Source organism: Trametes versicolor (assembly GCF_000271585.1).
Source record: "Trametes versicolor FP-101664 SS1 unplaced genomic scaffold TRAVEscaffold_13, whole genome shotgun sequence".
Taxonomy (NCBI): domain Eukaryota; kingdom Fungi; phylum Basidiomycota; class Agaricomycetes; order Polyporales; family Polyporaceae; genus Trametes; species Trametes versicolor.
The window spans coordinates 1,840,641-1,868,092 of NW_007360333.1; the positions used below are offsets into that span (position 1 = coordinate 1,840,641).

Here is a 27,452-nt window from a genome sequence, read left to right on the forward strand (position 1 = left end):
AGAGTTCCGGGTCGCCGCAGGAGGGGACAGCAATATTTGGGTTGAAGAGGTGGAGGTTGTTAGGACGAAAGCTGAACAAAGGTCGCTGTGCTAGTGATCAATGTCATTCTGCTCTTGGGCGTCTACACGCCGGCTGCCCTCAGTGAAATAAAACTATATTATAATCTCATTGTCAGCTTTCCTAGACCTCATAATGACGCACGCGAAGTGACATCGCGAGTTCTACAAGCGCATACACGTACAGACAGACGGCAACGTACATCATACAGCAAGTTCTCACTGGGCAGCAGCATCCTCCTCTGCCTTCGCCTGCTTTATCGCCGCGATGACCCTATCGTGCACGTCCTTGCCCGCAGCGACCACACCAAAGTTCTCGCCGAGGGTCCTCCCGAGGCCGAAGTCCAGGGGCTCCCCGCGACCGTCGGTGATCACGCCGCCCGCCTCCTCGATGAGGATCAAGCCAGCAGCGTGGTCCTGCATACGTACGTCAGCGAGCGCAAACAAATGATCAGAGAAACCCGCCTACCCAGATCTTCTCCTTGTACCCGACACCCGTGGGCATGCGCAGGTACGCGCCGCCGTCCCCACGCGCGAGTGCACAGTACTTCGCCTGGCTGTCCATGCGCGTCGGCGCGCGCGTGATCCCAAGGACCTGCCCGACGCGCTCGTTGAAGCTCAGCTTCGCGTGCGCCTTCTCGACGCTCTCCAGGAAGTTCAGCGTCTCGCCCGTCGACGGCGGGATCGTGAGTTTCGTCGCCGGGGCCGAGAATGGGTTGTCGAGCGCGAGCTGGTACGCGCCTTGTCCGCGGACGGCGACGAAGATGCAGCCGCGCGGGCCAGAGGGGTCCGCGGCGGAGACGGGGAGGTTCGGGCAGCCGATGACGCCGAGCTCGGGGCGGGAGTCGACAACGAGCGCGAGGCAGACGGCGTATTGCTCTCCGCGCAGGAAGCCCTTCGTGCCGTCGATAGGGTCCAGTGTCCAGAATCCTGTAGGCAAGCGTGTTAGCTGAGTGTGTCTCTCTACGCGACCAGTCGACTCCCACACGCTACGACGGGGATTGCGATGCTCGAAGCCCTCGGAGAGCCGCCGAGAAGTCTGACCCAGTGGTAATCTTTTCACCTCCTCGGTGAGAGTCCGTCGAGAAGGGCGACATTGAGTTTCCATTCTCTCCGTTTGGAAGAGATATCCACCGGACGGGACGTTTCGGTGACATTCTCGTGTGCAAAGAGAACCTGGCGCAGAGGCAAATAAAGAATACAACACTCACGTCCTGTCCTGCCACCCTCGTAGTTCCCGCGGTCGATCGCGTCCAGCAGCTGCTCCGCCGTCTGCGCCTGGTTCGGACCGAGCCCCCACTCCTCCTGCTCGCCCTCCGCGAGCGGGGCAGCCAACGTCTCGCTCGCGAGCTGGACGATGCGTTCGCGGAGGGTCTTGCCCGACTCCACGCGCAGGTCCGCGGCGTCTTCCTCCCCGACGACGGGGTCCTTGGGGAACGTCCGCCCGAGGATCGTGTTCACGACCGCCTGTGCCGCGTAATCGCCCACTACCCACCCCCGCACGCATACATCAGTCCTTGCACCAATTCCAGGCGTCGTGTACACGCACCAGTGACGGGGCTCGCGTCCTCCTTGGTCATCGTCTCCTGCTTGACGAGCTTGTTGAAGACCGACGCGGTGAGCACGCACGCGCGGCGCACGGCCGCGATGGCGACCTGTTTTTCAGCAGCGTAGGTGGTGGTGGACATGGTGTGCGATAAATGGGTCGTTTACCGGCGTCGCGGCGTGCTTTAAGAAGGGTTGGAGGCGCATCCTCGACGAGCGAGTGAGGATTTGGGTGTTGCGCATCGTGCCACGAGGCGCGCGCGGCACCAACCAAACTCCTGCGTTTCGCAACAATTTTCCCGCGACATGACGAGGATTGTTCAGCATTCCAAATTATCGCCAAAGTCACGCAGCGATGCGCTATTCATGGTGTGGAAAAGCAGGTTGCGCACAGTCGAACGGCGAGCCAGGGATTTGAGCAAGATTTGAGACGACAGATGGGGGAAAGTGCATAAGCGCCCATAGATCTGGCCTGTGATTGGCCCGAGTCCAGCTTAACCTCAAACTACGACTACGCGCAGCTCACTCTTGTGTATTCACGTGACTGAGGTAGCTATGTACACGCATACTTTCATTTTGTCCACACTGAATATTTCAGGTAGTAAGATGGTGCGTTAGATCACTGCCCCCATGCTTACAGATGAGACGCTAATAGCAGGTATGCCGCCCGTAGGACCGTCTTGCCATTATGATTTCAACGAGTTCAGGTCAGGCAAGTGAAGTTTGTCACCTTATGCCACAGTACATTGTGATATGCATGCTGAAGGCGCTGATGAGTCGGGACCAGTGATCCACAGGAACGCGGCTTTTGCGATGATCATACCCTTTGGTACGCTTGAATCAATAAATGTTTGGACTGACTCTGGGATGATTTGAGTGGCCGGCTCTCTTCGACATACCCCAGGCTCTCCGAAGCAGCATCTCGCGTTTCTTTGTCTCCTCGCGGGTTCTCCTACCCAACAACACACGGTGACCCCTGTCACACCTCGCTGGTCAGACTCGCCTCCCGCAAATTCCCCAACGCCGCCATCGGCCACTCCCTGGATCCCGCGCGCAGCCTGACAGGATGCTCGGTACCCAGCCGCGGACTCGGGGCCGCCGCCAACACGGTTCTAGTCGCCCCCCTGCCCCCAAACCCCACTCTCCATCTGCGTTTGAGTTTGCGGCCGAGCGCTCCGTCCGCCCACCAGGACCTAGCTCGCCCCGGCTGAGCAGTGCCGCCCCCGCTCGGGTGATGATCGCCCGCACGCATGCAGGGTCGACCTTCCGAAGGCGCTCCCTCCCCCCCGCATCCCGTCCCTATTCGCCACACGCAAGACCGAGGTCACATTGACCCTCTCCAGCCGCGAGCCGAGGAGCACGGACTGCTCGTCAACAGCATCCTCTTCTAAATTCCATGATGCACCCAGATGCCCGCATCCGCAACCTCCGAGCCCATGCTCGCCGGATCGCGCCCACGCCCCGTGGGCGTACCGAAGCGCATATATCAGCCGGCTGTGCGCCGCAGCGTCGAAGGCGATAATTCTGGCCGACCGTGCTTCGGTCTTTGTCAAAGCCTGAGTTCTCGCTAGGAATGTGCGCGCGCATGCCGTACGCGTCGCGAGGTACACGGCGAAGGAGGGCGAGCACGCGGGGTGGCGGGCGCCGCTGGGAGATGGAGATACGTTGACGTGCATGCCCGCGGTAGCAAGGGGGTGCTGGAAGCTGGATATGGCGGGGGCGATCCCGCGCGAAGGTCGATGTGGACGAGAAGGCCGGCGGCGAGGCGATCGAACTGTTGTTTACCTGTCAGAAGTATGAGTTTGAGCCAGATATCGAGCGCTGCAGGATCCAGGTCGGCGGAGGACGGGACTGCCGTATGCGCAGGGGGCGCGAAGTGCGAAGACGCGGATGTGTTCGCTGTTTAGGTTCGAAACGCGTTCGCGCGAGCCGGAAACAGCGATCGCAGCACCGGCATGCGTGTTGGACGAACACAGATGCGCACGCTTCGCGGTTCTCGGACCTTGCGACGCTGGCCAGAGAGAGAAATCGCCGCACGAAACATACTCGCTCGTGGAGTGAGTTCGCATTGCAATGCCTCGCGGGCCCTGGCCTGGCCGAGGGCGCTGCAGAAGGACACCTATTGCTGGGTCTCCAGGGAAACGGCGACGCCCTGTATTGCAGGGCATGGCAGCCAATGGCGGGCCGCACGTCGCGGGCCCTGTGGTACTATCTGCCCCGAACGGAATTCGGTAGGAGGAGGTATCATCAGAACTATTCCGGCGATGTGTGCCTCCGTCGTCGGGCGACGAGGCGAGACATGTATATCAGTGGCATTCATGGAACGGAAGATTGAGCTTGTGTACTTACCATTTTGCCGAGAGCGCCGCTGAGCGAGTGCGTATGTCGCACGGAGGTGTGAACCCGTAAGAGTAAGCGACGTGGATGAGAATGAGGCGGACGAGATTGGAACGCATTGTAGAGAATGCAGGTGATAGTTCACGGGGGAAGAAACATACCTGACAGACCGGCGCGTTTCAGAGGCTATCTTCTGGGTGGGGACAACCCGGATCATCGTTCCGAAGCCACAGGTGCTAGCGTTGCCACATCTTGCGGAGGCCAGCTGCAAAGATCATCGATCAGTCCGCACAAAACTAGGAATCGAGAGCCACTTGTAACTTTAAGCACAGTGAAGCTATTGATTTACCAAGGGTGTTGGTGAAAGTCCGAAGACGTGATCAACACGACTCCCGTCGTGGTGGACGCAGATCGATGCGGTGCAGACGGAGTGTCGCTCACTTCGCGATGAAAGCTATCGAGGCGGTGCTCAGCGGAGCGGAGGCACTCGTCGACGACGACGCTGAACACGTTGTCAAAGGCAGTTTCTATAGATCCCGACGACCGATACGTCAAACCACGCTTGCCGGCGGGGGCTTGACAGGTGTAGCCCCTGGCCGGCGCGACCCCACAAGCGTCAACAACATCGGGCCACCCGCGCCCACCCGCCCGCGGCGGACTTGTCCTGGCTCAACGCTATCCCGCAAGCGGCATGCGAGTGGTGCGGGCGACGCGCCCTTGGGGTGGTTCGCGAAAAAGAGTGCGGCTCGGGAGGGCGTGGCTGCGTTTCTCGGGCTGCCATGACATATCAATCACGCCCAAACTGACGTTGCGTTCGTGATGAGCTGCCGCGAGAGAAAGCGTGCGCAGGGCCGGGCCGCCGGGGATGATGGCGATGGGGGCGCAGCGGGTGCGGAGGAGGGGGGAATGGATCTGCGACCGCGCGCGGCAGTCTCCGGCAGCGGGAGCACGTTGCGGTGGCCAGAGCCAGGAACGGGCGGGGATCAAGGCGGCGCGTCTTCCCATCTCGCGTTATTAACTGGGTTAGGCCCGTACTCAATCTGTACGGCCCTTGTTCTGCTTCTTCTCTTCGCTTAGCTCCCAGATCTCCCCCCCCCCCAAGGACGCCAGCCCTCGCTATAAGTACTGCGCCCGCCTGCGCCCGCTCCCTCCGGAGCCCCGCTGCACATGCGACCCCGCCAAGTCCCTCTCCGACGCGTCTGAGCCTCTGCGCTCGCACAACGTCCCACCCTAGCCTTCGCGCGGCATGGCCAGTCCCGCACAGATACCTCAGATACCGCCAGGCGCGATAAAGCTCGATGATACCCTCGGCGCGGCGTTTCTCGGCCACTTCGTCACTACTCTGTACGGCTGCTCGCTTTGGTCGCAATGTCTTATCTTACCCTTCGCGACGTCTTCAGGCTCTATGGCATCACTACGCTCCAGGCGTTCATGTACTACAGGAGGAACCAGAAGGACAGCAGGGCCTTGAAACTCTCGGTGAGTGCAGCACTCCGTTTCTCGCGTTTGCTTCCGCACGAAGAGTGCGGAGTGGAGTTGAGCTGCCCGTGTGAACGAGACGCGGCGAAGCTCAATCGGGATACCATTTCAGTAGATGCCGTCGGCGTGCTAAATGCAAAGTGTTTTTTGGCTCAACTTTACGGCGACTGAGGCTACATGGCAGTTTCGTTCCCTCCTCGATGGCTGTTATGCTAAATCGGTATCTCTAGGTAGCAGTTATCTGGTAAATCTACCAGTGAAACCGCACCCCTCGACTGAAGACTGAGCGACCGTCCCCCTAGGATTCTTGACAGCCTCCATGCAGGCCTCATTACAGGCGCGATGTACTGGTATTGCATCACGAGCTTCACCAACTTGCGCGCGGTGCAACGGCCAATCTGGTAAGTGGGTGTATGCGCACGCGGAGACATGCGAGCTAAACGTGCGATAACACTCCACAGGCCGATACCGGTGCGTGCTGCCGTCATTCTGCACAGCTGTATATGCACTTACTTACATGGTTTGATATGTCAGACTATGATTATTGTCTCGGTTCGTATCCTACGTTTCCTTCCTCGTACTGACATACTCACCTCCCTCTAGAACGCCAGTAACTCGATAGTACGCGCGTGAGTACGCTGCCTCGCTCTCACGTCCACGAAACTAAAGCTCATGTCTGGAATCCCGCTTCCTGTCCGTAGAATCTTCGGATACCGCCTATGGAAATGTGAGTACATCGCCCCACCCGGCTGGCGTGGCCACGACGCTAAACTTGCTGCACTCAGTAAGCAACCATAGGCCAATCGTGCCGGCGGTCATCGTACGTTCTCTGCCCGTACTCCACGCCAGCATCTAATGACCATATGTCACACCCTCCTCGCTGCAGGCTTTCTTTTCCGTCTTCATCCTCGGTATGTAGATGACGCGCATCGGCCCACCTCTGCACTCGCTGACAGGCGTGTCTCTACCGACCGCAGTGGATGCCACCTGTAAGCTCCCGTCTCCATATTACTTCCGCCCCACCAACACGCTCATGTCCGCCCCGACGTCCTTCAGACTTCGCTGTCAAACTGTAAGCACGAGCGCCCTGAATGTCCCCACCTACCCGCCCCGTTGCTCATGCTCACCCTCACCCGCTCTAGATATCGCATTCCGCTGTACAGCGACATCAGCCTTTTCTCCGTGCGTCTCTCTTTACCCCGTCCATCTCGCCCCATCGTCGGCCTGACCACGTTGCATCACGCAGTGGAGCCTGTATCTTGGTCTGTCCGTGGAAGCGACAGTTGACCTGATCGTGGCGGTCGCGCAGTGCCTCCTGCTCAAGGGCTTCGAGACCGGCATCCGGAGGTGCGTCCCCCGCACAACTTTGGTCCTGGCCACTCGGATGTATAGCTAACGTCCGCTGGACGCTTGCAGGACGGATTTGGTGATCAGGGTGCTCATCACCTACACGATCAACACCGGGGTGCTCACGAGGTGCGTGGACGCGCCCGCTGAGATCGGGAGCACGTTCGCTGATGTTTGGGTGTTGTGTTTTTTTTGGCAGTTTGTGCGCCATCGGGGCCCTCGTCGCGGTCGGTACACTTTCCCCTTCATTGCCTGCCCAGACGCGACTGACGCCGTTTGTGCGCTTCTAGTACGCAGCGGACCCGACCAAGTTCATCTACTTCGCCTTCTACTTCGTCCTCAGCAAGCGTACGTCCCTTCCCTCCATCCATCCCCCCTCCCCTTCCCATCTTTCGTTCCTCACATGACTCGGATCACACCCACCCTAAACCCCATCCGATCTGACGCGCCCCGCACAGTGTACGTCAACTCCCTGCTCGCGACCCTAAACGCGCGCGGGTCGCTGCTCGGCGGACGCACGCGGCGCCCCGTCGTGAGCAAGATCGCGTTCCGCACGCCGACGCTCTCGACGGACCCGACGAGCTCGTACGACCCCGCCTCGCGCGCCGAGGCCGGCGGGAACAACATCGAGGTGCGCTGCTATTTTGTTTTGTGGACGCGGGAAGTGGAAGGCTGACGCTGGGTGGGTGGGACAGTTTACGACGGTGATCTCAGGGAGCACGCCGTCGGGGCTGGGGGACGAGACCGTGCAGAGCGTGAAGGACAAGCAGTCGTTCCCATAGCGCTCCGGCTCCGTCCCGCCCCGCTCCCCGTGTTCGCCTTCGCGTTCCGACTTCTCGCGCTGAGCCGGGTGCCGCGCCCTGCCATATCTTGCCTTACCCGCCCCGCCCGCTGTAATGTCTCGTTTGCTTGGATGGATAGATGGATGGTTGGATGGACGGGCGCGCGGGCAAATGGAAGAACTTGAAGTACCTTTACTGCAGTGTTTCGCCTAATTTCTGGTCTGCTTGTATCGCGATGCGTATGTTGATGTATTATACGGACCTCCGGTGTTGGCTTTCGAACCCTGGACATATGCTCGGTGTACTTATGCTTTTCCGCGATGCGCCCGGGCACTCCGGGATGACGGCCGCACCGTTAGGAACACATCGCGCCGGGCTTCGCGCTGCTCGGGCGGGGTGTTCGTTTCAGGCGGCATGCATGAAACGCGCGAGTGTACGGAGTGGTGCGGCCACTGGTCGAGAACTCACTAGCACGAAGGAAATCGTCGTCCACCGATCTCATGCGAAAGCAATATGTACTAACCATCGCGGAGAGAGCAGCGGCGCACGCGAGCAGATTCGATCTGGCAGAGCGAGAGAGACGTAGGGTTAGGGTCCACTTACATAACACGCACCTACCACTGGCAGCACTCTACCGTACGGTTTCCTCCAGCTTGCCTCACACTCCTCATGCTGGCCCCCACCGTCCTCGACGCCTGCCGCGCGCACGGCCGCCTCCAGCTGCGCCCCACCCCCGCCTGGTCGCGCCAGCTCTCCGCAACCGCCTCCACCTCCGCGCCCGGCGGCGGGCGCCCGCTCATCGGGCGGTACAACCACGTCCCCGTCGAGCTCGCGCGCGTGCAGTCCGGGCGGAACGTCCGCCTGCGCGACTACGAGACGCAGAAGGCGCTCAAGCGCTTCAGCTACGACCTCAAGCTCGTCGACGGGAAGGTGCGCGTCGCGGACGGGCCTAATTTTATCGGTGCGTCCTCAATACTCAGTGGGGGAAAGGGAGGGTGGCGGGGCTGAAGCTGAAGTGGGGGCGGGGTGCTTGAAGGTCCGAATGGGTGCTCGTTGAGGGAGCCGCTGTCGCCGACGTTCCAGGAGGTCGTGCGTAATTTCCGGGGTGCGAATATTTTGGTGTATGTTCTGAAGGAAGGTGTGTGCGCGTTTTGCCTTGCTTGGTGTGTCTTCCGAGGCCCTGGTGCTGACGCGTCGTGTGCAGGCACGCCCCTACCCGACACTCTGCAGATCCTGCACGAGCACTCAGACCACTACTCGCTGCAGTGCACGAAGCCTATGACGCTGGATGGTACGTATACACTACTAGTATTCCGTGAAGGCGTCATAACGAGATTCACGCGCGCAGAGCTCAACGCGGAGTGCACGAAGTTCGTCAATGAGCACGGCCGCACGCTCGACAAGGAGCAGTTCGATGCCGAGTACCCCTTTGAGATCTAAGGGGGCGCAACCTCGACTTCAAAACGGCACGAGCGCCGACCGAGACCGGCCATATCTTACATTACTGCATGCGCAGGAAGCACCGTTGCGTCGAGGGTGACTATGCGTGTACCGATTAATACTACAGACCCGTTAGACATTGTAATGCACATTTGCCCAGGTCCACGCGCTATCTCTGTGTAATGCTGCCTATAACCCGCTGTCGATCTCTACCTAGTATGCATATGCATGATTGACCCCATCGTACAAAGCTGGAACACTCGCAGCGCATCACATCGTACACGCAAAACCAACACATACAACCTCACAGGACCCCCAGCCTACGCATCCTCAGCATCCATGAACGTCGCCCCCAGCCCCACATCATCGACGTCCATCCCGCCCCCCAGCGGGCGCCCGAGCGCGCGCGTTGCCGCGCGCCGCGCCTTTTTCGCCTCGCGCTTCAGCACGCGCCGGCCCAGCGGGTTCGCGCTCGCCATCGCGCGCCGCGCGTGCTCCTCGACCGGCGCGTCGTACGCGGGCACGTCGTGCGAGCGCCGGAGGCGTTTTGGGGCCGGGGGCGCGCGCCCTCGCTCGCTGGTGTTGGGGCGGAGAGGGAGGTGGAGGTGCGCGTGGTGGAGGTGACGGAGGCGACGGAGGGGGAGCGCGAGCGTTTGCGCGGGATGTGCGGGGCGAGGTCATCGGACTCCATTTGTTTTCTGCAGTTGGGTTGAGCGTGAGTATGACGTGAAGCAGTGAGGATAGGGGGAGGGGGACCTACCCGTCCTCGTCCATCTCCTCAGGGAAGTCCTCCGTCTCCTCATCGCCCATCTCCGCGTCCGCAGGCGGCGCGAACCCGAACGCGCCCGCGTCCGCGGCGCCAAAGAGCCCGTCGAGCGCGAACGGCTGCGCGAGCGCGGCGACGATCTGCGCCTGCCCGACCGTCTCCGCCCCGGGCGCGATCTGGTGGCTGGCCCCGGGCACGGTGGAGGGGATGAGCGAGGGGTGCACGGCGGGCGGGGATGAGAAGTACGGGATCTTCTGGTGGTTCCAGTCCATGAGCACTTGGCGCGCGGCGCCGAGGATGTCGGGGGTGCCGCCCTGGGGTGGGGAAAGCGGGTGAGAGGGGGTTAGTGTGAGGGGGGGTGAAGGGGGGACGTACCTTGAGAAGGCGCCCGGTGGTGAGTGCGAGCATGGTGAGGAACTCGAGGGGGGAGGTGAAGCCCTCGATGTTGTAGAGCTTCTTGATCATGGCGGGATCTGTCCGGCTCAGGATCTCCTCCACTGCGCGCGTTGTCAGCGCGGCATGATCTACGAAGTAGCAAGACGGAGCGACGTACCGATCACCATGGGGTCGTCCACATCCTCAACTTTGACTACGTTCCGCAGAAGGATGTTCGTCTTCTTGCTCCCCTTGCCGTCGTCGAAATCGTCGTCGTCGAACACGACACCGGGTGAGTCGATGACTTTCAGCCCACGTTCGAGCTGCACCGTCTGCAGCTCCTTCGTGAAGCCTGGTTGAGCCGCCACCGCACAAGCCTGCGAAATGTCGATCAATTAGGGGCTCCGATGCGTGGCTATAGCGGCTTACCTTGGACCGCTTCAGCGAGTTGATGAGACTGCTCTTTCCGACGTTGGGGTACCCTACGACGCCGACGGTGATGCTCTGCGCGCTGGGCTTGTACGCCTTCAGCAGACGCATCAGGCCGGGGGCGGTAGACGAGGACAGGTTCGTGCGTTGATTCTGATTCGCGGACTTGAATGGAAGCGTGGGGGTGGAATGTCGGAGGTACCGGAGCCATGCTTGGGCGTTCTCGCGCGGGATGAGATCTGTGGAATGGGCTTTATGTCAGTTACGCGCGCACAAAAACAGAGTTCGTAGCTGATGAACGTAGCCGCCATCTCTGTAGCCGCAGCGATCTGCGCAGAGGTATTCCGCTGAGCGGCGTCCCGCTCGGATGCATTCCGTTGGGAGTGCGAAAACCAGCCAGAAGTGCGGGGACAAGTGTAGGGGAGAAATACGAGTATATGGCATATTTCTTGGATGATCGGGTGCGATGAGAGAGCAGGACGGAGACGTACCGATTTTGTTGAGCACAAAGACCAGCTTCTTGCCCTCGCTTTCCCTCCGGCGGACTTCCTCTTCCACGAGCCTGCTTCTGCAGCCCTCCGGATCGCGCGCATCAAGTACCAAGATCACGATGTCGCTCTCGTCGATCACTTTGTGCAAGGCACGGATATAGTGGCGGCGGAGCTGCTCCTTTGTCTTCGGCGCGCCACGCGAGGATGAGGGGTCCGCAGAGAAGCCCTCATCGTCTACGGCCGCAGAGGTCTCTGCGAGCGCGGCGAGGGAGGAGAGAGTGGGTTCCGAGGCCATTTGCGCGTCCGGGTCTCGGCGGGGAGGCTGCGGCGATCTGTAGTGAGCCACCTCGCCTCGATGATGTGTGCGCTCGATTACGCACAGGTTGTACATGTTTCCCGGCATTTCGTGCCTTCAGACTGGGTAGACGAGGCACGCCGGGGTCCTTCTTGAGTTCTAGGAGGCATGAGGGGTATGCGGGTGCCTTGCCTCACGCATAGACGTACTGGATTTTGTGGGAACTTCGAGTTTTCGGCTCTCTACAGTACCATGAGTACGATACAGCATCGATATCGCGTCCGCTTACTGTTTCTGCCCATCTTGAGAGGTATAGTGGGAGGCGGAGAAGAGAAAAGTGCACGAAATTAGCGCACGCGCCTGCATGCTCGATCGACCCAAATGTGGTAAACAGACTTTGATCGGGACAAAGGCCCGGAGCCGCCTAGACGCCCAGGATGGAGATGACATCACTACCTGAGCGACCTTTGGCCAGGCTGTCTTCCTCATTCTTCTTGCATTCTTCCTAGCAACCTCCACCTACCCCAAGCCCTCTTCTTCTCACAGTCTATCTCTTTCTGCGGGAACTCGGAACGCTCACTTCTCCCAAACGCTGTCCTTGTAACTCTCTATAAGATGGTTCAGACCCGCCGAAATGCGCAAGCGAAAGCAGCATTTGCGGTACGCACTTCTCGCGTTACCATTGGCCACATCTCACCAAACAGTCTAGGATTTCATAGAATGAGCACATTCTGAAGCTCCCCACAGAGCTACACATGATGATATTCGACTACCTTGCAGACGAGAGGAAGCCATGGCTCGCAACCTTGGCCACTCTCTGCAAGACGCTCCTTCCCGAAATCGAAGCTGCTCTGTATAGGGATATCGAGATTGGAACGTGCAAGTATGCCTCCGCACTCTGTCGCGCGATCTCAAAGAGGCGCTACCGCGCTGTCTTTGTCCGGAAACTGGTCCTATCCGTCCGCGGCGGCACGACCCTCAAAAAGCCACTCAACACTGCGCTCCCCCTGCTCACGAACCTCTCATCCCTGGAGCTCGTTGTCGACGAACCGTCCATATTCGACATCCTACTGCACTGTTCATTCCGGCTACACACGTTCATCATTGGCGGAGAACGGTATGCCCCAAACTTGGAGGACATCTTGGCAAGTCAACCGGACATCGAACGGCTCTCCTTCGTCTTCATCCCCGAACATTCGCAAGACGAGGTCCAACCCGAGCTCTCGCGGCCGGACATCCTCCCCAAGCTCAAGACCCTCACCGCTTTCGCCTCCCGGTTCCCGCTGACCTTCATCACCCACCCGTACCCTATCGCCCACCTCTCGATCATGGCCGCGAGCCACGACGACATCGCGCACGTCATGAAGCTGTTCGGAAGCACTCTCGTCACGGTATGCATACTGCGGCTCATCGGTGAACAATGCACCCCAGAATGCTACTGGCCGGCGTCGATGTTCCGGAACGCGCACCTCCCGAAACTCGAACACGTCAAGGTCACAGACCTGTATGGGCCCGCTACCGACGTGCGTGCTCCCCCGCGGTCCCGCACACCCGTATTCGCTAACCTTGGTCCCACTCAGCTGCCGTGCGAGCAAGAAACCATGGCCGTCCCCGGCCTGCAAGAAGCATGCCCAGCGCTAAAGACGATCATGTGGAGCGTCGACAGCTCCATAGCCGACGACCTCTACTGGCCGCCCCCCGGCGGCGACGGCCTCGACGACCGCATGATGACCGAGTACGCGCGCCTGCTGTTCGCCACGCTCCCCGCGCTCGCGTCGTTCACCGTGCACGAGCTGGGCGACCCGGTGCGCGACGACGACGGGGCGGTATATGGCGAGGTGTATCGGCGGGCGGAGGGTGGGGCGGTGACGGGCCCGGAGAACGAGCCGGTCGAGCTGGGGATGTGGCGCGGGTTGTATGCGCAGCTGGTGAGTCGGGATAGGGCTGCGAGCGGGGTGGTAGTTTCAACCAAGAGTACTGACTGGCTTGACAGATGTGAACCCGCTATGCCATATGAAGTTTCCAGACGGCGTCAGCGAGGACATTTTACCACGACGACGCGTCTGTCGCCTGTACTATGGTTTGGGTCCAGTAGTAGGGCGGATTGTTGGCGCGGCATGTCGCCCGTGCCAGGTTGTATACCATCACGTTCCTCACTATACTCTTTCGGCCGAGAAGTGATACGCTGCGCGATGCCCCCGTGCATTTCCTCCTCTCATCTTACAAGGTCGCTCACCCGTAGCTCGTTGCGCCATCCACAACGCCTGCCTCAAACAGACGATGATGCACAGCCACTCCCTCGTGTTCACCACGCCGTTCACGTCCACGCGATTTCCAACCTCCGCGTCCCGCCCTACCGCTGGCACTTGATGACTGCAGGTTCCACACATTCCGCCGCATCCCCGTATGGGAGTACCAAACCGACCAGCAGCTGCTGAAGGGCTTACTAGACGCTCTGGCAGGTATGCCTATACGAATCACTCTCGTGTACCTTGCTAACGCAATACCACAGCGCACAAGGCCCTATGCGACGAGGGCGTCTTGCACGGCCGCATCAGCCCCGAGACTGTATTTCTTGTCGAGGCCGTCGCGGGCTCGGAGCAAGGTGCTGCGGGATTCCTCGATGCGACTCACAGAGGAAGACGCGGTGGCGGCCAGTCCCTCTGTGGTAGCCGCGAACGACACGGTACGCGCTTCGTCGCCCGTCTCATACATCGCAGTCCAGCGAGAGCTCAAGATACCTAGGGCGCGGGCCCACTGCAGTTCGAGTCGCGCCGCCTCTTGTGGCACATCGCCCAAGGCCGCACCCCGGTCCAGAGAAGCGCCGCGGACGACGTGGAGTCCTTCTACTGGGTCCTGCTCTACGCCGTATTCGGGAAGCTCGTCGCCAGCATGGACGGCGTTGATAGGTCTCGCGCTGAAGGAAGGCTCATCCGCGCATCTTTCTCGAAGATGTTTGGTGGGACGTCGGCAGAGGACATACTCGACGGACGGGCGTCGGCGCTGCGGGCAATTGACGATGACAATCTCTTTTCGACAGAGTTCGCGGCAGATCGGATCTCGCACGCGCTCCGGGTGCTGCTGTGGCACTACAATACTGCGCATCTGCGAGACACTGCCGTCAAGAGCCCCAGGCCTCGGGCCCAAGGCGTAAAGGATCATAAAGTTGCGCCCAGCACCGAGGCCTTGGCCAAGGTGTTCAACCACGCGGATATGATGCGCGACCTGGAGGTTGCGGCTGCGGGGGGGTTGCTTGGCACGGACGACTCGGATATGTCTGTCGATGACTAGGACACCGTGGCTTTGGATAGACCACGTTGGGACTGGCTTAGGCAGGTTTCCGTAGCTCGTTACATCTCGACGACGATGTTTTCACCAAGCAATTTCTCTGCCGTTTTCGATTTCGCGTCCACCAGCCAGCAAACAGAAGCCATAGCGGGAACTTATTGAGGACTAGTGATGGGGCCCGTAAATAATTAAAAATCACGACCGACATGGCGATCCAAGCAGCAGTGCAAGACGACGTGGAGTCCTTCTACTGGGTCCTGCTCTACGCCGTGCTCAGGAACCTCGCCGCCAATATGGGCGTCCCCGTGGGCCCCACCGCAAGCTCATCCGTACGTCCTTCCTGACGACGTTCGGAGGGACATCAGCGACAGAGATCCTAGACGGGCGGGACACGGGGCTGACCACAATCCGACTGCACAAGCTTCTCGGGAAACGTGTCCCAGCCGAGAACATCTCGCACGCGCCCTGGGTGCTGCTGTGGCGGTATAATCGACATCTCCGAGATACTGACGTCGAGGATGAGATGCCCACGCTCGAGGCCGATGTCAGCGGCGAGGACGGCCTGGAGGATGGATCCGACACCGAGGTTGTAGCTAGGGTGCTCAACCACGACAAGCTGATGAACAATTTGAGGGTTGCGGCTGCTGGGGGGTTGCTCACGGACGAGATGTCCGCCGGCGGTTAGAGTGACACTGGTACTATGGGCAGACCATCCCCGCATATTCTCAACGTGGCTGAGCGGTGTTGTTCCCGGGCCTTTGCTCAGCGCTTCGTAGATCCTCCAATTTGATATCCAGTTCGTCCGTTCGTAGCGCGAATCTGAGGAGCCGTGGACACCACTGTTCTGCTCCATTGTGTACTCTTGGCCTGGCCCGGCTCGTGACGAGTGATTAAATATAGTCAGAGCTATATTCTCGCTTGTGAAAAGTTGGCAAAACTCATTCGAAGCTCATGCATCGACGCCTACTCTTTACGCGGGGGTCCCAGGTGCTCAAAGATGGAATGAGATACCAAAATGCCATTGTGCACCTCATTGATAGCCTGAACCATCCAACCATGGGCTGCAGATCCCGGGGTAGGATCGAGGTAGGATCGAGGTACTGGAGGGTGCTGGCCACGCAGTTCAGCCAGCCAGGGCGCTAGGCGAGCGGAGTATCGAATCACGTCCAAACTAGGCAACTCCAACCAAGTTCGCCATATGAGCCGCCCGTGCGCCTTGCGTCCTCCTCCCACCAACTCGAGCAAGTCGATTGTTGTCACACCATTGTCTGTTGCACTCAAAAAAGTATGTCCTTTGTTTGCAGCTGCTGGGTCTTAATTTCATAGCCTTTAGCCATATCGACGCCGTACCGCTGCCAGTGCCAGTGGCTAAGTTACTAGCCACACGCGTATACCTATATCTTGCGCTGCTTCGCGACTAGGTCTGTCCCACGTCTACCCCACTTCTTCCTTAGCCATGAGCGATAAAGCTGAACCCATGTCTCGCTCGCCAGGTCCCGTCGTCTACAACGCACCCGCAGGCCTCCAGGCCAGCCCGTATAAGGCTCATACGATCAGCAATCACGACCCACGAAAGCACGGACAGGACCTCCAGCCGAACACCACTCTCGACCGCCGCCTGCAAGGGAAGTCGAGTATGGGAACCACAATTCTCGTCGAGTTTCAAACCTTTGTCGAAGAGCTCCTCCCGCCTCTCCGGGCCAGAAAGTCGAAGCTCCCCAAGCAAACAGTTCAGACGGCAAAAAAGGACCTGCTTGATTTGTTCTACAAGTTTACGCCGGACAAAAAACCTATAAACCCCAATGAGGATGCTATAGCATGCGCGGTCGTGCGTCCACCCCTCTCACCTCCACTTCCGCTAGCTGATGACTGATCGTATTGCAGGTGAAAATCATCAACGACATGAAGTTGCCAAAGGGCTACCAGGCCGCGCTTTCCCAGTTCATGCCTGATCTGACCGACGAGACCGGCTCGAAAGTCGACGCTGCACTCTATCCCAAAGGCAAGGTCCCGTCAAACGGCCGACCAGACTGGACGCACTGTCGGCTCTACATGGAGTTCAAAGTAGGCAACACCAAGTACGACCCGTGGGATGATAGAGAAGGGGTGTCGGCTGAGTCGGAAAGGAAGTCGCGCGCCGCCGTCCGTGCGCAGCTCATCGCGTACGCCCACCACACGTTTCGCTACCAGCACCGCACGAAGCTCTACTCGCTCTTCATCATCGGGGACGCGTTTCGAGCTGCCCGCTGGGATAGGTCTGGGGTCATTGTGTCCAGGAAGGTCAACTACGTCGTCAACCCTGAGCTTCTGCTCCAGTTTCTCTGGCACTTCGCACATCTCGACGACGTTCAGCAGGGGATGGATCCGACCGTGGACTTGCTCGAACCCGATTCACATGCCTTCAGGATGATGGACTACCTCGCTCGACCCGATCCGTCCGTGGACGTTGACTACATGGAACCTGGGACCCACTGGCCGACGCCTTCTGTTCCTCCCTCCGCAAGCTCTGCAACTACTGCACCCAACACTTCTCATCCGCCGTCTGCAGTAGCTGACAGCACTCCCGGCACGTCGTCCGATACAGGCGGTGGAAACGGTGGCCTGCCGCCTTCTACTCCCGGTGATAAGGAAGGGGTGTGGGCTCGTCGCACGAGGTCATCGTCGAAGGTGGCTGCTATGCCACCGCCCATTCCGCCTCCGACTCCGCCACCAGCCGAAGACATGAACACCCCCCCTGTGGGTAAAGACCCCGACCTGGCGGTAGTCGAGGAGTTCACCGGCGATCCCCGCGTGTTCAAGTACGTCCGGGAGATGTTCAGGGAGTCCCTCAAGAAGGGTTGGCCACGCTACAAGATTCGCGTCGGCAAAGACAAGCGCGTCTTTCTCGTCGGCAGACACATATTCTGCTCATCATCGATGTTCGGCCGCGCCACTCGAGGATATATCGCCGTCGACGCGCGTACGCGGCGGTTCGTCTTCCTGAAGGACTCGTGGAGACCTTACTACGAGGGTGTCGAGCCGGAGGGCACCTACCTCGCTATGTTCGCCAATCAACACGATATGGTTGTCCCCACCCTCATCTGTCACGGCGACGTGGAGGGACAGCGCGCGTTCACAGCTATCTATGAGGGAGACCCGCAGAGGAAAATAAGGGACAACCAACGTCGCCTCGCCGCCCAGGCCAAGAATACGTCAGCCGGCAAGGTCGTCAGACGAGGCAGCACCAAGAAACGTCCCCATGAGGAAGAGGACGAAGCTGAGCCGTCATCCGGCGATACAACCGCGCCCGCGCCCCTTGCAGAAAACGAAGATCGCTTGCGCCACCATATCCACTACCGCACCGTCGTGCAGGACGTGTGTCTGCCCTTCGACAAGTTCTGCTCGACGAAGCAGTTCATCCGCCTGATGTTCGACTGCGTGCAGAGTACGTCCTAGTCATTTGCATCTCGATATACCTGGACATCGCTGATATACTATTGTGTCGTTTTGAAAGCACATCAACAGGCGTACCTGAAGTTCGGACTGCTGCATCGTGACATTAGCGCCGGGAACGTACTTATTCTCCCGCGGCATACTGTCAACAAGAAGGGCAAAGAGGTCGTCCGATGGTTCGGCCTTTTGACGGACTGGGAGTTGGCGAAAATCGTGCCGAAGGATGGCGAGGATGATAAGGCGAGGCAACCTGAGCGAACGGTGCGCGTGTATTATGATATGTTCGAGAATGCTAGCTGACCTTCTTGTCCTAGGGAACTTGGCAGTTCATGTCCGTCGCGTCCGTCGCATCGCAATGGACGCTCCCTATCTCCGTAGCCGATGAACTGGAGTCTTTCTTCCACGTGATGCTGTTCTACGCCGTGCGCTACCTCCCGCACACGATGGTCAATGTCCCCAAATTCGTCATCGCGTACTTTGATACATTCGAGCAAGACAACGACGGGACCCGACTTTGTAGTGCTACAAAGTGGAACGCTATGAGGTGGAGAATGATTCGTTATGGGAAGGGCCGCCGTCTCCTCTTCAAGAAGACCACGGGGCGATCGGGCAACCCGCTCAACCGGTTATTCGCCAGGTTTTTGACCGCCTTATCAGCAAGATACGAGCTGTTGGACTATGCCAACGAGGCCCACGACAAACTTCCTTCTCCGGTCGATTCTCTCACCGAAGTGGACGAAGACGAGGAAGACGATGACTTCGAGATCAACTACAACAAGCCATGGTACGCCAAGGAGGACGAGGACGAGGACGAGGAGGACGATGACCTAGCAGTCTATGCGGAGGAGCCCTCCACGGCTACCTCAGCGACCGCGTCGCTCTTGAACACACACGACTTCTTCCTCAATCGCTTTGCGAACGTACTCCAACTCGGTCGGAAACGCTGGGTCAACCCGGATGCCCTTGGGATCGATCAGCTCGCAGGCTACGAGTCCAGGGCGATCATCGTGGCCATGGAGGAGGCAGGCACGAGCACAGCAGGGCGCGCACGGGGTACACGTGAGTCGTCTGGTAGGGCGAGTAGCAAGCGGGCTAAGACGGGAAGTGGATCGTCGTTGGGAGCTGTCCGCACCAGAGGCGTGGAGACCGATTCCAACTTGGTGGTCTCACGCAGCAGGAAGGGAAAGGGTCGTGCCTGAACTCTTTGAGTCCCCCTTCCTTCGTCTCCAGCCTCTGCTCGCATGTCGTCAAGACCGAGGAGCCCCGGTCATTTCGCCAACGTCCCCAGCGTGCAGCGTGCAGCCCTGAGGCCATTTCCCCCTCCCTGATGTTGTCGTCTATCCCGCATAGCCCTCTGTGTCTTCGCTTGCACGCTCTTATATTATACGAACTTTGCCGTACATATTTCTACTACTATACTGTAATCAAGAAGCCATATATAGCTGATCCATTGACAATCTGACATAGATGCTCTACTCCCCTGCGCACAGTGGCCCACTAAAACTCCGTCGCAAGGACCGTTGCTCGTATAATCGGCCTCTTCGTGGCCCCCGGGAACAGTACCTGCTGCCTCAAGACGGCGGGGAAGCCAACTGCGCTCGACTGCGCTACCTCGCGGTCCTGCAGGTGAGTCACGCCCGTCGTGTTGTGAACGTTGTGGACGATGGCTGACCGTGCGCGTTGGGGGACAGCGTGCGACTCCTTCGAGTGCGTCGTCGTCGCAGAGACGTACATGTTTCTCTCGCTTGGTCATCGGCCGAGCGATACGGACAGACTTTGGCTCGATGTGTGCGGTTTGGTGCGCGTGCGAAGGTGTCGTCGGCTCCTGGCGTTGACTTCTCAGTAGTAGCCGTTCAAGTTGGCGCGCATCAATGGATCAGTACTAACCGTCGCCGCATTGCCTGGGTGGTACTTACTGGCCCGCGGGAAGCCATGATCAATGTCCGCCGATGGTATTGCACGCTGCATGAGCCTTCAAGTTTCCGCGTACACCGTTGCGCACCCATGCTGACAACTATCGTTCGTTGGTTCGGAATGCTCTCGCCCGAAACGCGTGAACAAGATCACAACCGATGATATACATTCGTGAAATGGAACATGATAGCTAGTGGACGAAGATGTAAGGCACGTAGTGAACCAAACGACACCCTGACGGTTGCTCGGCTGTATCGATACCCCATATAGCTTCGCTCTTCCCCGTATTAGTAACTCCGGTCGTCCATGGGCAGGGACGTGGAGCAGTTGGCGGGGTGGATGGACGTGGACGATATGTTGGGTTACTCGAGGCCCTACGTGCCAGCGCGGACGCGGACACACTGTCACTATCGGTGTCGCATTCACTGCTCGGTATGCGAGCAGGAGCGGCTGAGGGAGCCCGTGAGGACTGACGAAGTGACCGACGTGGAGCTACAAGGCCGACTCATGTGAAGTTCAGAAACTAAGTTGTCAGTACACGTACGAGCGGGAATCGCGAGGAAGTACGCTTACATGTACTAGAGCATCTCACGATTGGCGGCCGACAAATGCGCGTCGACGTAGTTGTTCCCCATGACTGTCACCGAAGCCTACGTGCTCCGATGCTGTCTTCGGGGAGATGAACGGAGAGAGTTAAGAGGTTCGGAGATGGCGCATCCTGAAGGGCTGCAGCGTCTCCGCGCGCTCGCGCTCGTCGAGGGTGAAGCGATGGCAGATCACCGTAGGGATGATGAAGTCCCGGCCTCGAAGCAGCACAGGACCCCCGCATTTGTCAAGTACTCTGCGGTAGAAAACTATCAGCATTCGAACACATCCCGGATAGAGGGCTTACTGCAAATGTCGCAAAACCTGCTTCCCTCGCAGACTCGGAACCTAACCACATCTTCATATGGGCACGGCAGCAGGACGACGATCCACACATGGAAGGAAATCGCAGCTGTCGAAGTTAACGCTCACCACGTTTCGCGACTGGTAGCCTCACTCGTTCACAATCTCCTTGATCTCTCCTCCCATCTCTCTGGCGCCTCGGATTTGTTCGGGAGAGCATCACAAACGCGGCCAGTACTAGTATCGCGAGTACGACGACTAATCGGCGGGGAGACGGTGGTATCGAGGTAGTACTCATGCATGTCTGCGGCTCTGGCTGGTATCGGTACATGGGTGTGGTGGAAGGCAACTTGAAGTACGAGTGAAGTGAGGCAAAAGCAACGGCGTACAAGCAATGACGTAAAAACGAGTACAAACCATGACATAATGCGCGCTTATAGCAATCCTCGCGCGCCTCGGCGGCGCTGCTCACTCTCGCGCTGCTACCTCCATCGCGTTCTCCCCAAGCTGTCCGCGAGACCTTCGTCTCTCGCTCGACGGCTGCTATACCATCTCTGTTCCCTGCTGAATACATGGCCACCGGCATATACTCCAGGAACGCGCTCATGTCGAAGGCTCTTCATGTTGCCAGTAGAGAACAAGTTGAAGACACGAGTTTTGTTCGCACCGACATGGAACACGCCCGGACGAGCCTCACTCACATAAGAAGGCTCAGCACGGAAGATTGTAGCGCTGAGGCTACTTATGCGCCGTATGTGCGGGAAGTCATCATAACGGTGCGGATTTGACGTTCGACTCGGTGTCGCGACTCGCTAGCTGAAACCCCATGGGCAGCCCACAACGATGCGGTTTTTGCCGCGCCGACACCTCGAGGCACTCTCCCGCAGCGACGAAAGCATCGTTGCTCAAGCTGAGGACACCTTAGAGTCCTTTCTTTGGATCTTCCTCTACGCCTTGATGCGGAGGCTTTCCGTGGACGGCGTCGGCGATTCCCCTCGGGAGCAGAAATCCGTCAAAGACGCATACACGACCACCTTTGGCGGAACATCAGCTGCGGATATTCACCTCCGAAGGACTACGTTGCATTTTGCGCAGCTGGCGAGCTATCGATCAGTCCACAAGGTCGTGCCATACCCCGTCGTGCAGTTATTGATTGGCTACGGGGAACACATGTCCGACCAGTTGGCGGTCCGGGCGTTGACGTCTCGCATGGCCCCCGAGACTAGTGCTCCCCGACCACTAACGGAAGAGGAAGCGGCTTACGAGGCCAAGGTCGAGGCCGCTCTCGAGGCTGCGAAGAAGAAGGAACGGAAGCGGCTCGCCGCGGGGCCGTACCAGTTCACGCACTCCGCGATGTGCAGAAGACTGGCGGACGTGCTGGAACGGCTGCAACTCGGTCGTGAATTTCACTACGACGAAGTAGTATAGGCAATCGACGAGAGGAGCCTGGAGGCCACGTCGACGTTGCATAATTCGACCATCGCTGTCCCTCGTATACCCTCCCCGTATCTAGATCTATGTTGTCACTCTTGCATGCCTCAGCAACGCGTCCATCCCTCCTTCTACCGCTAGGTCTCTTCGCCCATACCAGCCCTGGCCATGTCTGACGTAGTGCTCGAACAGCTCCCGCTGCGTGATGTCGCACGTCAGGTCTGCGTTCCGACGCCTCCTGGGCACGCACGCGTAGGCGTCAATCGAACCGCTGTTAATGCGGAAGACGTCGCCCTCGTACAAGCTCGCGGGGGAGACCGCGGACCAGGTGAAGCAGCCAATTCGGTGCGAATGCTCCCCGCGAAACGTCAGGACTAATGGAGCCCATATGTAGCTAACTCCCAGACGTCTAGGGCACACTGCGATTCACGTCACGTCGCCTCGTACGGCATTTTTACCGAGACGGGACATCCATCCAGTCACGAGTGGCGGACGACATGGAGTCCTTCTAGTACTGGGTTCTGCTCTACGCGGTTCTCTGTAAGCTCCTCTCCAGCAGCATAATCGACGATGGCCGCCAACAGCAGTGAATCCGCACGATCTTCTGCCAGTTGTTTGGCGGTGCGTCGGCGGACGGGCCGTGGCGCTCGACACGATGCAGGGCGAATCGGTCATGGCCGAGGAAGCGTTTGTCGTGGACAACGTTTCGCTGGCGCTCCGGGACTTGATATGGCAGTATAACCGCCATCTCCGAGATACTGCGGGAGGGGATATGAGGCCCTCGTTGGTTGCCCTTGCCAGCTCGCGAACGAGGTGCTTGCAGGTGGCTAGGCCGTTGTGAACAAGCCATCTACACGCTCCGACCCTCCTTTTTCGGCGATCTTCGCTTGACCAACATGTTACATAGATCATACTCTATCCATGGACATCCATCAAGGGCACATCTCACAACTGTACACTGCGGGAACCCTCCAGGCCTGTCAAGATGCTGATGCCACCAGCGCGACCCACCGCCTACACCGCGTCCTTTGCTTCGCCGCTCTCAACGGACCCCTCGTCCTGTCGCTGGGCTCCCAGGTCCGACTCAGAATCATCCTCGGGCCCCCCGTCGATGCGGTCGAGCGGCCCGCCCATCGACTCGACGAAGTTCAAGTTGCTCGCGAAGACGAGCGTGCCCCCGCCCGCCGTACCCCGCTCAGCGTGCCAGGTTTCGAGCGCGCCGGCGCCGCCGGTGCTGACGGTGTCCGTGCCGGTGTCCTTGCCGTCGACATCCCGCAGGTTCATGATGAAGCGCGAGACAAGGACGGATGTGAGTCTGTGGTGTGCACGCAGTCAGTCAGCGGAGACGCGCGTGCGGGATGCGCTCGGCGGCGCAAAGGAGCTCTGGCCGGGGCGGGAGATATGGGGTGAGAACGTACACGTGCGCGATATCGCCCAAGAAAGACACTTTCTGCAGACGCGGCGCGCGTGTCAGAGTGTGCGGGACGCGATGTGGGCGGTGGGCGCACGCACCACGATGAAGTTGATGAGGATGTGCAGGACGTTCAAGAGGAGCATCGCGCTGCGCGCTTCACGATGAGCAACAGGTGTGCCACTCTGCCACTAGCACCTACCCGAAGTACATAGTTCCTGCACGAGTACGGACACAGCGAGGCAGTCAGAGTGGACCTTCGAAACAAGGACGGCCGTGGACGACGTACCGTCTCGGAGAAGGAGGGCGACGAGGGACGTGCCGATGTGTGCTGCGTCGGCTGCCTTCTTGATGCTCCAGGTCTTCCAGCATGTCACGCCGAGCACGACGGCATCGCCTGCGATGAGCGTGCATCGCGACAACAGCACCACTGCGATGTGTATCAGCTGAATGTTCACGGAAAGTAGTCGTATCGAACGGGGAAACCGTACGTCTGCAAATGACAATTCGCACACGTCCACCACGTTAGTAGGGCGAGAAGGAGAGTACGAGACGCGCGGACGTACGCGGTATGCTGCGCGACAGTCAACGCGTTGTCGACCGAGCAGTTGTACGGCGGCGGCATGTTGTCTGGCTTTTGCGTTGGAAGGTTGTACTGGGAAAAGACGACAGGTCAGATGCGCATGCAGCGCGTTAGTCCTCGATATATGGAGACGCAACAGGGTAGAGGCACGCACAACATTGCTGACGACGGGTCCCATCATAAGCAGGCACACCAGCGCAGCGAACCGCCAGTCGCGCCCGCTGAGCGCGTAGACACGGAGAGTTGAAAACGCTACGTGGTGCGAATAGGAGGGAGCAACGCTTAGCGGAGCGGCAGGCGGCGACAGAGGGGGGAGGCAACGAACCGTTCCATATGAAGTAGGGTAAGACGCTGAGGACGAGATCCATCCACCCAATGATGTGGCACCTTTCGTGAACAGGATGAGCACGAAGTGGCGCGCCAGATCGCGTACTGCTACTCACGCCTACCAGTGTTTGCGAGTCCGTGCGAGGAAGGCGCGTGAGTAAACTCTCTTATGCACCGAGGGACGGGGAGTGATAGAATGACGCACGGAAGTGGAGATGGGCCAGAACGACGCGACGGTGAGCGCGTTCTGGAGGACGAGGAGGTAGCGATTGAGGAAGAAGATGATGCTCGCGCCCGTGATCTTGCGCCGCCAGATGAGCCGGACCTCGCTGTCAAGCGTGATAGCATATTCGTAGAAGATCACCGCTGCAGCGATGGCCGTGGCCATATCGTGAGCTCGCCCCCATCAGTAACCCCTAGTACGAAAGAGCTCGCACTTGCTTCGGCCCAGTCTGCACAGTTGTCCAGGAAGCTGTACGATGATTTGTGAGCAAAATGAGATACAGCGTGCGGCGGGAGATAAGACTTGCAAGAACGCGTGGTTGGCGATAATTTGCTCCGCCTGCGTTATGGACGTTGAGGATGCCATTGTAGTTGAGGGGGCTTTTGCACGAACTTCTATGCGAGGGGCGCTGCAGTCTACGCGGAGTCAAAGGGAGGCTCGAGGCATCTCAAGAATTTATTGTGAGCGGCGGACTTGATATACCCCGCGTACTCAATTCCACTACTTCGGTGTTGACACCCCGCGAAGAACGGATACCTTCAAAGTCATGCCCAAGTCACAGAAGCTACGCCGGCCGCATCGGTTGATCAGCGACAGGGACGGTTTGTACTTGCAACACTCAGAGAAGCGGCGGGGCGCTGAGCCATATGTCCGTGGTCTTCGGCGGGTTCCCAAGAGGTTCGGCGGATCTGAAGTAGGCGTTAGGACGCAGAAAACAAACCAGCAAGAGATTGCGTGCTGAGTGGTGATCGAGGCACTGGCACTGGAAACATTCTTCACTTACAAGTCACGACCGTAGCTCTGCTTTAGCGGAAGAACCGCGAATGCGGCGGTATTGACGGATATTGTAGGTAAATACTATGTTTGGTTCATAGACCGGTACCGAAGGTAGGATTACCGCATTTGCGAAGAACTGTCTCGACGTGAGATATCACCTTCGGGGATCACGTCATAGCGCAGCTGCACTGGACGCGGGGAGACGGCTTCGATCTAGGGCAGCTAACAATCAAGGCGAAGGTGAGAACGACTGCATGTACGCGTACGCAGTACCATTCCCTACCAAAACTTACCCAACCGTCTTCCGTGTCACCGCCGTAGTTGACGGCCTTCAAGTACTACATGATTGTTGAGCGGACGCCGCAATGATGTGGATGAGGTCTTGAGGGATAGATGATGATTCCAATGGCAAGCACGACGCTTCCTAGATCCCGAGTTGACCGAGTTGGCTAGCCAGGCGTTCTGCCACCGACTGGGATGCGTTGGCAAAAGGAACTCCGAGATATCGTGGCTGTGTTCCGTGCCGTGATGAGTACTTCGTTTTCTCGACAGCAGTTGTGGGATGATTGAACTTACCATGAGCCTGAGCCTTGATGCAGGACGAGCGTGCCTGCTAGCACCAGCCTAAAACGCGCATGCATTCCTTGCTTTCGGCGGGCATGACATGTATCAGACTCTTCGTACCATGGGAGTTGAGCGGGATCATGTAGGCTGATGGCGATAGAGGCTTTCTGAGCATGTCGCACTCATTCCAACCTACATCACTATAGCGTCCGCCCACTGCGGCCCTCCCCGCCGTGCAACGCGACAGAGCAGGGGCGCAGGGCATGGAAGTGACATTGGGCACGTCCGCATGGATGTGCTTGTTTCCGGTGGGCCGTGGATCATAGATACAGTTTTGACGAATCTCGTAGTGGTTCAGCTGGGATTCAACAAGAATGTGCTAGCGCGGAGTGTAAGTGGCAGTGGTGTCGACACCAAGCAATTCCTAAAGACACACACCAGCAGATAGCTCAGAGACCATGCAGCAGATGTTGCGAGAGACGTGCACCGAAGTGTGTTCCATAGTGCATACCCAGATGGCAAGAGGGAAGGAGCGAAGCGGTTTATAAAATACTGGAGGGGTGGCGGGATGCGTTACGTAATCAATCTTGCCACGCGAGGCACAGTGGGTCAGCTTGCCTCACTGTGTCTTTCTCCACCACCACGACCGTCTCGCTGCCCTGCGTCCGTGGGCCGCGTCAGTATAATCCATCTCCGAAACATCCCTCTTTGCCGTGGCATCTCACCAAGATACTACGCCCTGTTTCTGTCTTGTTAAGGACTGAGTATCAAGTGAGTACACTCACCGCGGAGGATTACTGAGCTGCGGTCAATCTCCGAGACGTCCGTCCAATCATTCCGGGACACGCGGGCTCGCATCTGTTTAAACTCTCAACGTACGCTATTAGATCGCTAACTTCAATACTCTGATAGTCACCGCTATACACTTCATCTCCTCCAAGTATCTCTGCCGCCAGGACCGCGTCTTCATGGGACTGAGTCATTCCGTATCAAGATTCAACGCGTCCATGGTGGCGATGATCATGAACTTCCTCGGAATGACCTCCCCGCACTTGCCCCTTCATGTTCGGGCAGCTTCCTGATTTCATCGTTGTCGAATTGCGAAGTTCCTCCCACAGCACTGTCCTTTACGTCGATCTGTCTGACACCTTCAGGCACATGTCAGGCACATTTCCTTCCTCGGATGCAGAGTCCACGACTGGCGCCCCATCCATCCATACGAACTATCGACATCAAGTGGAATTATAAGTTGTACACGGAGGCTGGATCGA

At 58.7% G+C, this 27,452-nt stretch overlaps 10 protein-coding genes across 10 annotated transcripts; 6 read left to right on the forward strand and 4 right to left on the reverse strand.

Annotated features, from left to right (window-relative positions):
* Window positions 1-276: 276 nt before the first annotated feature.
* Window positions 277-1,745, reverse strand: TRAVEDRAFT_134691 (3',5'-bisphosphate nucleotidase; the record flags this gene model as incomplete). The annotated part of the gene is made up of 4 exons (XM_008046362.1): window positions 277-474; window positions 527-987; window positions 1,269-1,544; window positions 1,607-1,745. 4 exons carry the CDS (start codon window positions 1,743-1,745, stop codon window positions 277-279), a joined length of 1,074 nt encoding a protein of 357 aa, XP_008044553.1.
* Window positions 1,746-5,099: 3,354 nt separating this feature from the next.
* TRAVEDRAFT_155908 (uncharacterized protein) lies at window positions 5,100-7,834 on the forward strand. Its single transcript, XM_008046363.1, has 19 exons — window positions 5,100-5,283; window positions 5,340-5,418; window positions 5,649-5,662; window positions 5,721-5,819; window positions 5,880-5,889; window positions 5,953-5,970; window positions 6,022-6,047; window positions 6,120-6,145; window positions 6,204-6,238; window positions 6,305-6,329; window positions 6,396-6,407; window positions 6,475-6,490; window positions 6,561-6,600; window positions 6,665-6,765; window positions 6,835-6,894; window positions 6,965-6,992; window positions 7,056-7,113; window positions 7,224-7,396; window positions 7,461-7,834. Exons 1-19 carry the CDS (start codon window positions 5,186-5,188, stop codon window positions 7,545-7,547), a joined length of 1,005 nt encoding a protein of 334 aa, XP_008044554.1. The 5' UTR covers window positions 5,100-5,185; the 3' UTR covers window positions 7,548-7,834.
* Window positions 7,835-8,216: 382 nt separating this feature from the next.
* Window positions 8,217-8,987, forward strand: TRAVEDRAFT_40556 (uncharacterized protein; the record flags this gene model as incomplete). The annotated part of the gene is made up of 4 exons (XM_008045902.1): window positions 8,217-8,508; window positions 8,584-8,685; window positions 8,752-8,838; window positions 8,896-8,987. 4 exons carry the CDS (start codon window positions 8,217-8,219, stop codon window positions 8,985-8,987), a joined length of 573 nt encoding a protein of 190 aa, XP_008044093.1.
* A 320-nt stretch (window positions 8,988-9,307) lies between these two features.
* TRAVEDRAFT_175213 (P-loop containing nucleoside triphosphate hydrolase protein) lies at window positions 9,308-11,485 on the reverse strand (the record flags this gene model as incomplete). Its single annotated transcript, XM_008046364.1, has 8 exons — window positions 11,429-11,485; window positions 11,049-11,370; window positions 10,558-10,796; window positions 10,307-10,505; window positions 10,129-10,250; window positions 9,748-10,067; window positions 9,613-9,685; window positions 9,308-9,559 (listed from the first exon to the last, which is right to left on the reverse strand). The coding sequence occupies exons 2-8, from the start codon at window positions 11,341-11,343 to the stop codon at window positions 9,308-9,310; spliced, it is 1,500 nt and encodes a 499-aa protein (XP_008044555.1). The 5' UTR covers window positions 11,344-11,370; window positions 11,429-11,485.
* Window positions 11,486-11,871: 386 nt separating this feature from the next.
* On the forward strand, window positions 11,872-13,495 carry TRAVEDRAFT_75222 (uncharacterized protein). The gene is made up of 4 exons (XM_008046365.1): window positions 11,872-12,003; window positions 12,063-12,866; window positions 12,924-13,271; window positions 13,337-13,495. The coding sequence occupies exons 1-4, from the start codon at window positions 11,959-11,961 to the stop codon at window positions 13,340-13,342; spliced, it is 1,203 nt and encodes a 400-aa protein (XP_008044556.1). The 5' UTR covers window positions 11,872-11,958; the 3' UTR covers window positions 13,343-13,495.
* Window positions 13,496-14,837: 1,342 nt separating this feature from the next.
* Window positions 14,838-15,316, forward strand: TRAVEDRAFT_53472 (uncharacterized protein; the record flags this gene model as incomplete). Its single annotated transcript, XM_008046366.1, has 2 exons — window positions 14,838-14,960; window positions 15,053-15,316. The coding sequence occupies 2 exons, from the start codon at window positions 14,838-14,840 to the stop codon at window positions 15,314-15,316; spliced, it is 387 nt and encodes a 128-aa protein (XP_008044557.1).
* Window positions 15,317-16,108: 792 nt separating this feature from the next.
* On the forward strand, window positions 16,109-19,262 carry TRAVEDRAFT_53473 (uncharacterized protein; the record flags this gene model as incomplete). The annotated part of the gene is made up of 4 exons (XM_008046367.1): window positions 16,109-16,459; window positions 16,516-18,055; window positions 18,125-18,324; window positions 18,378-19,262. The coding sequence occupies 4 exons, from the start codon at window positions 16,109-16,111 to the stop codon at window positions 19,260-19,262; spliced, it is 2,976 nt and encodes a 991-aa protein (XP_008044558.1).
* A 2,230-nt stretch (window positions 19,263-21,492) lies between these two features.
* TRAVEDRAFT_75223 (uncharacterized protein) lies at window positions 21,493-22,293 on the forward strand (the record flags this gene model as incomplete). The annotated part of the gene is made up of 1 exon (XM_008046368.1): window positions 21,493-22,293. Exon 1 carries the CDS (start codon window positions 21,709-21,711, stop codon window positions 22,291-22,293), a length of 585 nt encoding a protein of 194 aa, XP_008044559.1. The 5' UTR covers window positions 21,493-21,708.
* A 1,701-nt stretch (window positions 22,294-23,994) lies between these two features.
* On the reverse strand, window positions 23,995-24,975 carry TRAVEDRAFT_107339 (uncharacterized protein; the record flags this gene model as incomplete). The annotated part of the gene is made up of 3 exons (XM_008046369.1): window positions 23,995-24,200; window positions 24,441-24,542; window positions 24,801-24,975. Coding segments are annotated over 3 exons (483 nt in total), but the record flags the coding sequence as incomplete, so codon positions are not given.
* A 484-nt stretch (window positions 24,976-25,459) lies between these two features.
* TRAVEDRAFT_24388 (uncharacterized protein) lies at window positions 25,460-26,683 on the reverse strand (the record flags this gene model as incomplete). Its single annotated transcript, XM_008045815.1, has 6 exons — window positions 25,460-25,529; window positions 25,625-25,698; window positions 25,911-25,955; window positions 26,194-26,241; window positions 26,378-26,560; window positions 26,618-26,683. 6 exons carry the CDS (start codon window positions 26,681-26,683, stop codon window positions 25,460-25,462), a joined length of 486 nt encoding a protein of 161 aa, XP_008044006.1.
* Window positions 26,684-27,452: the final 769 nt, after the last annotated feature.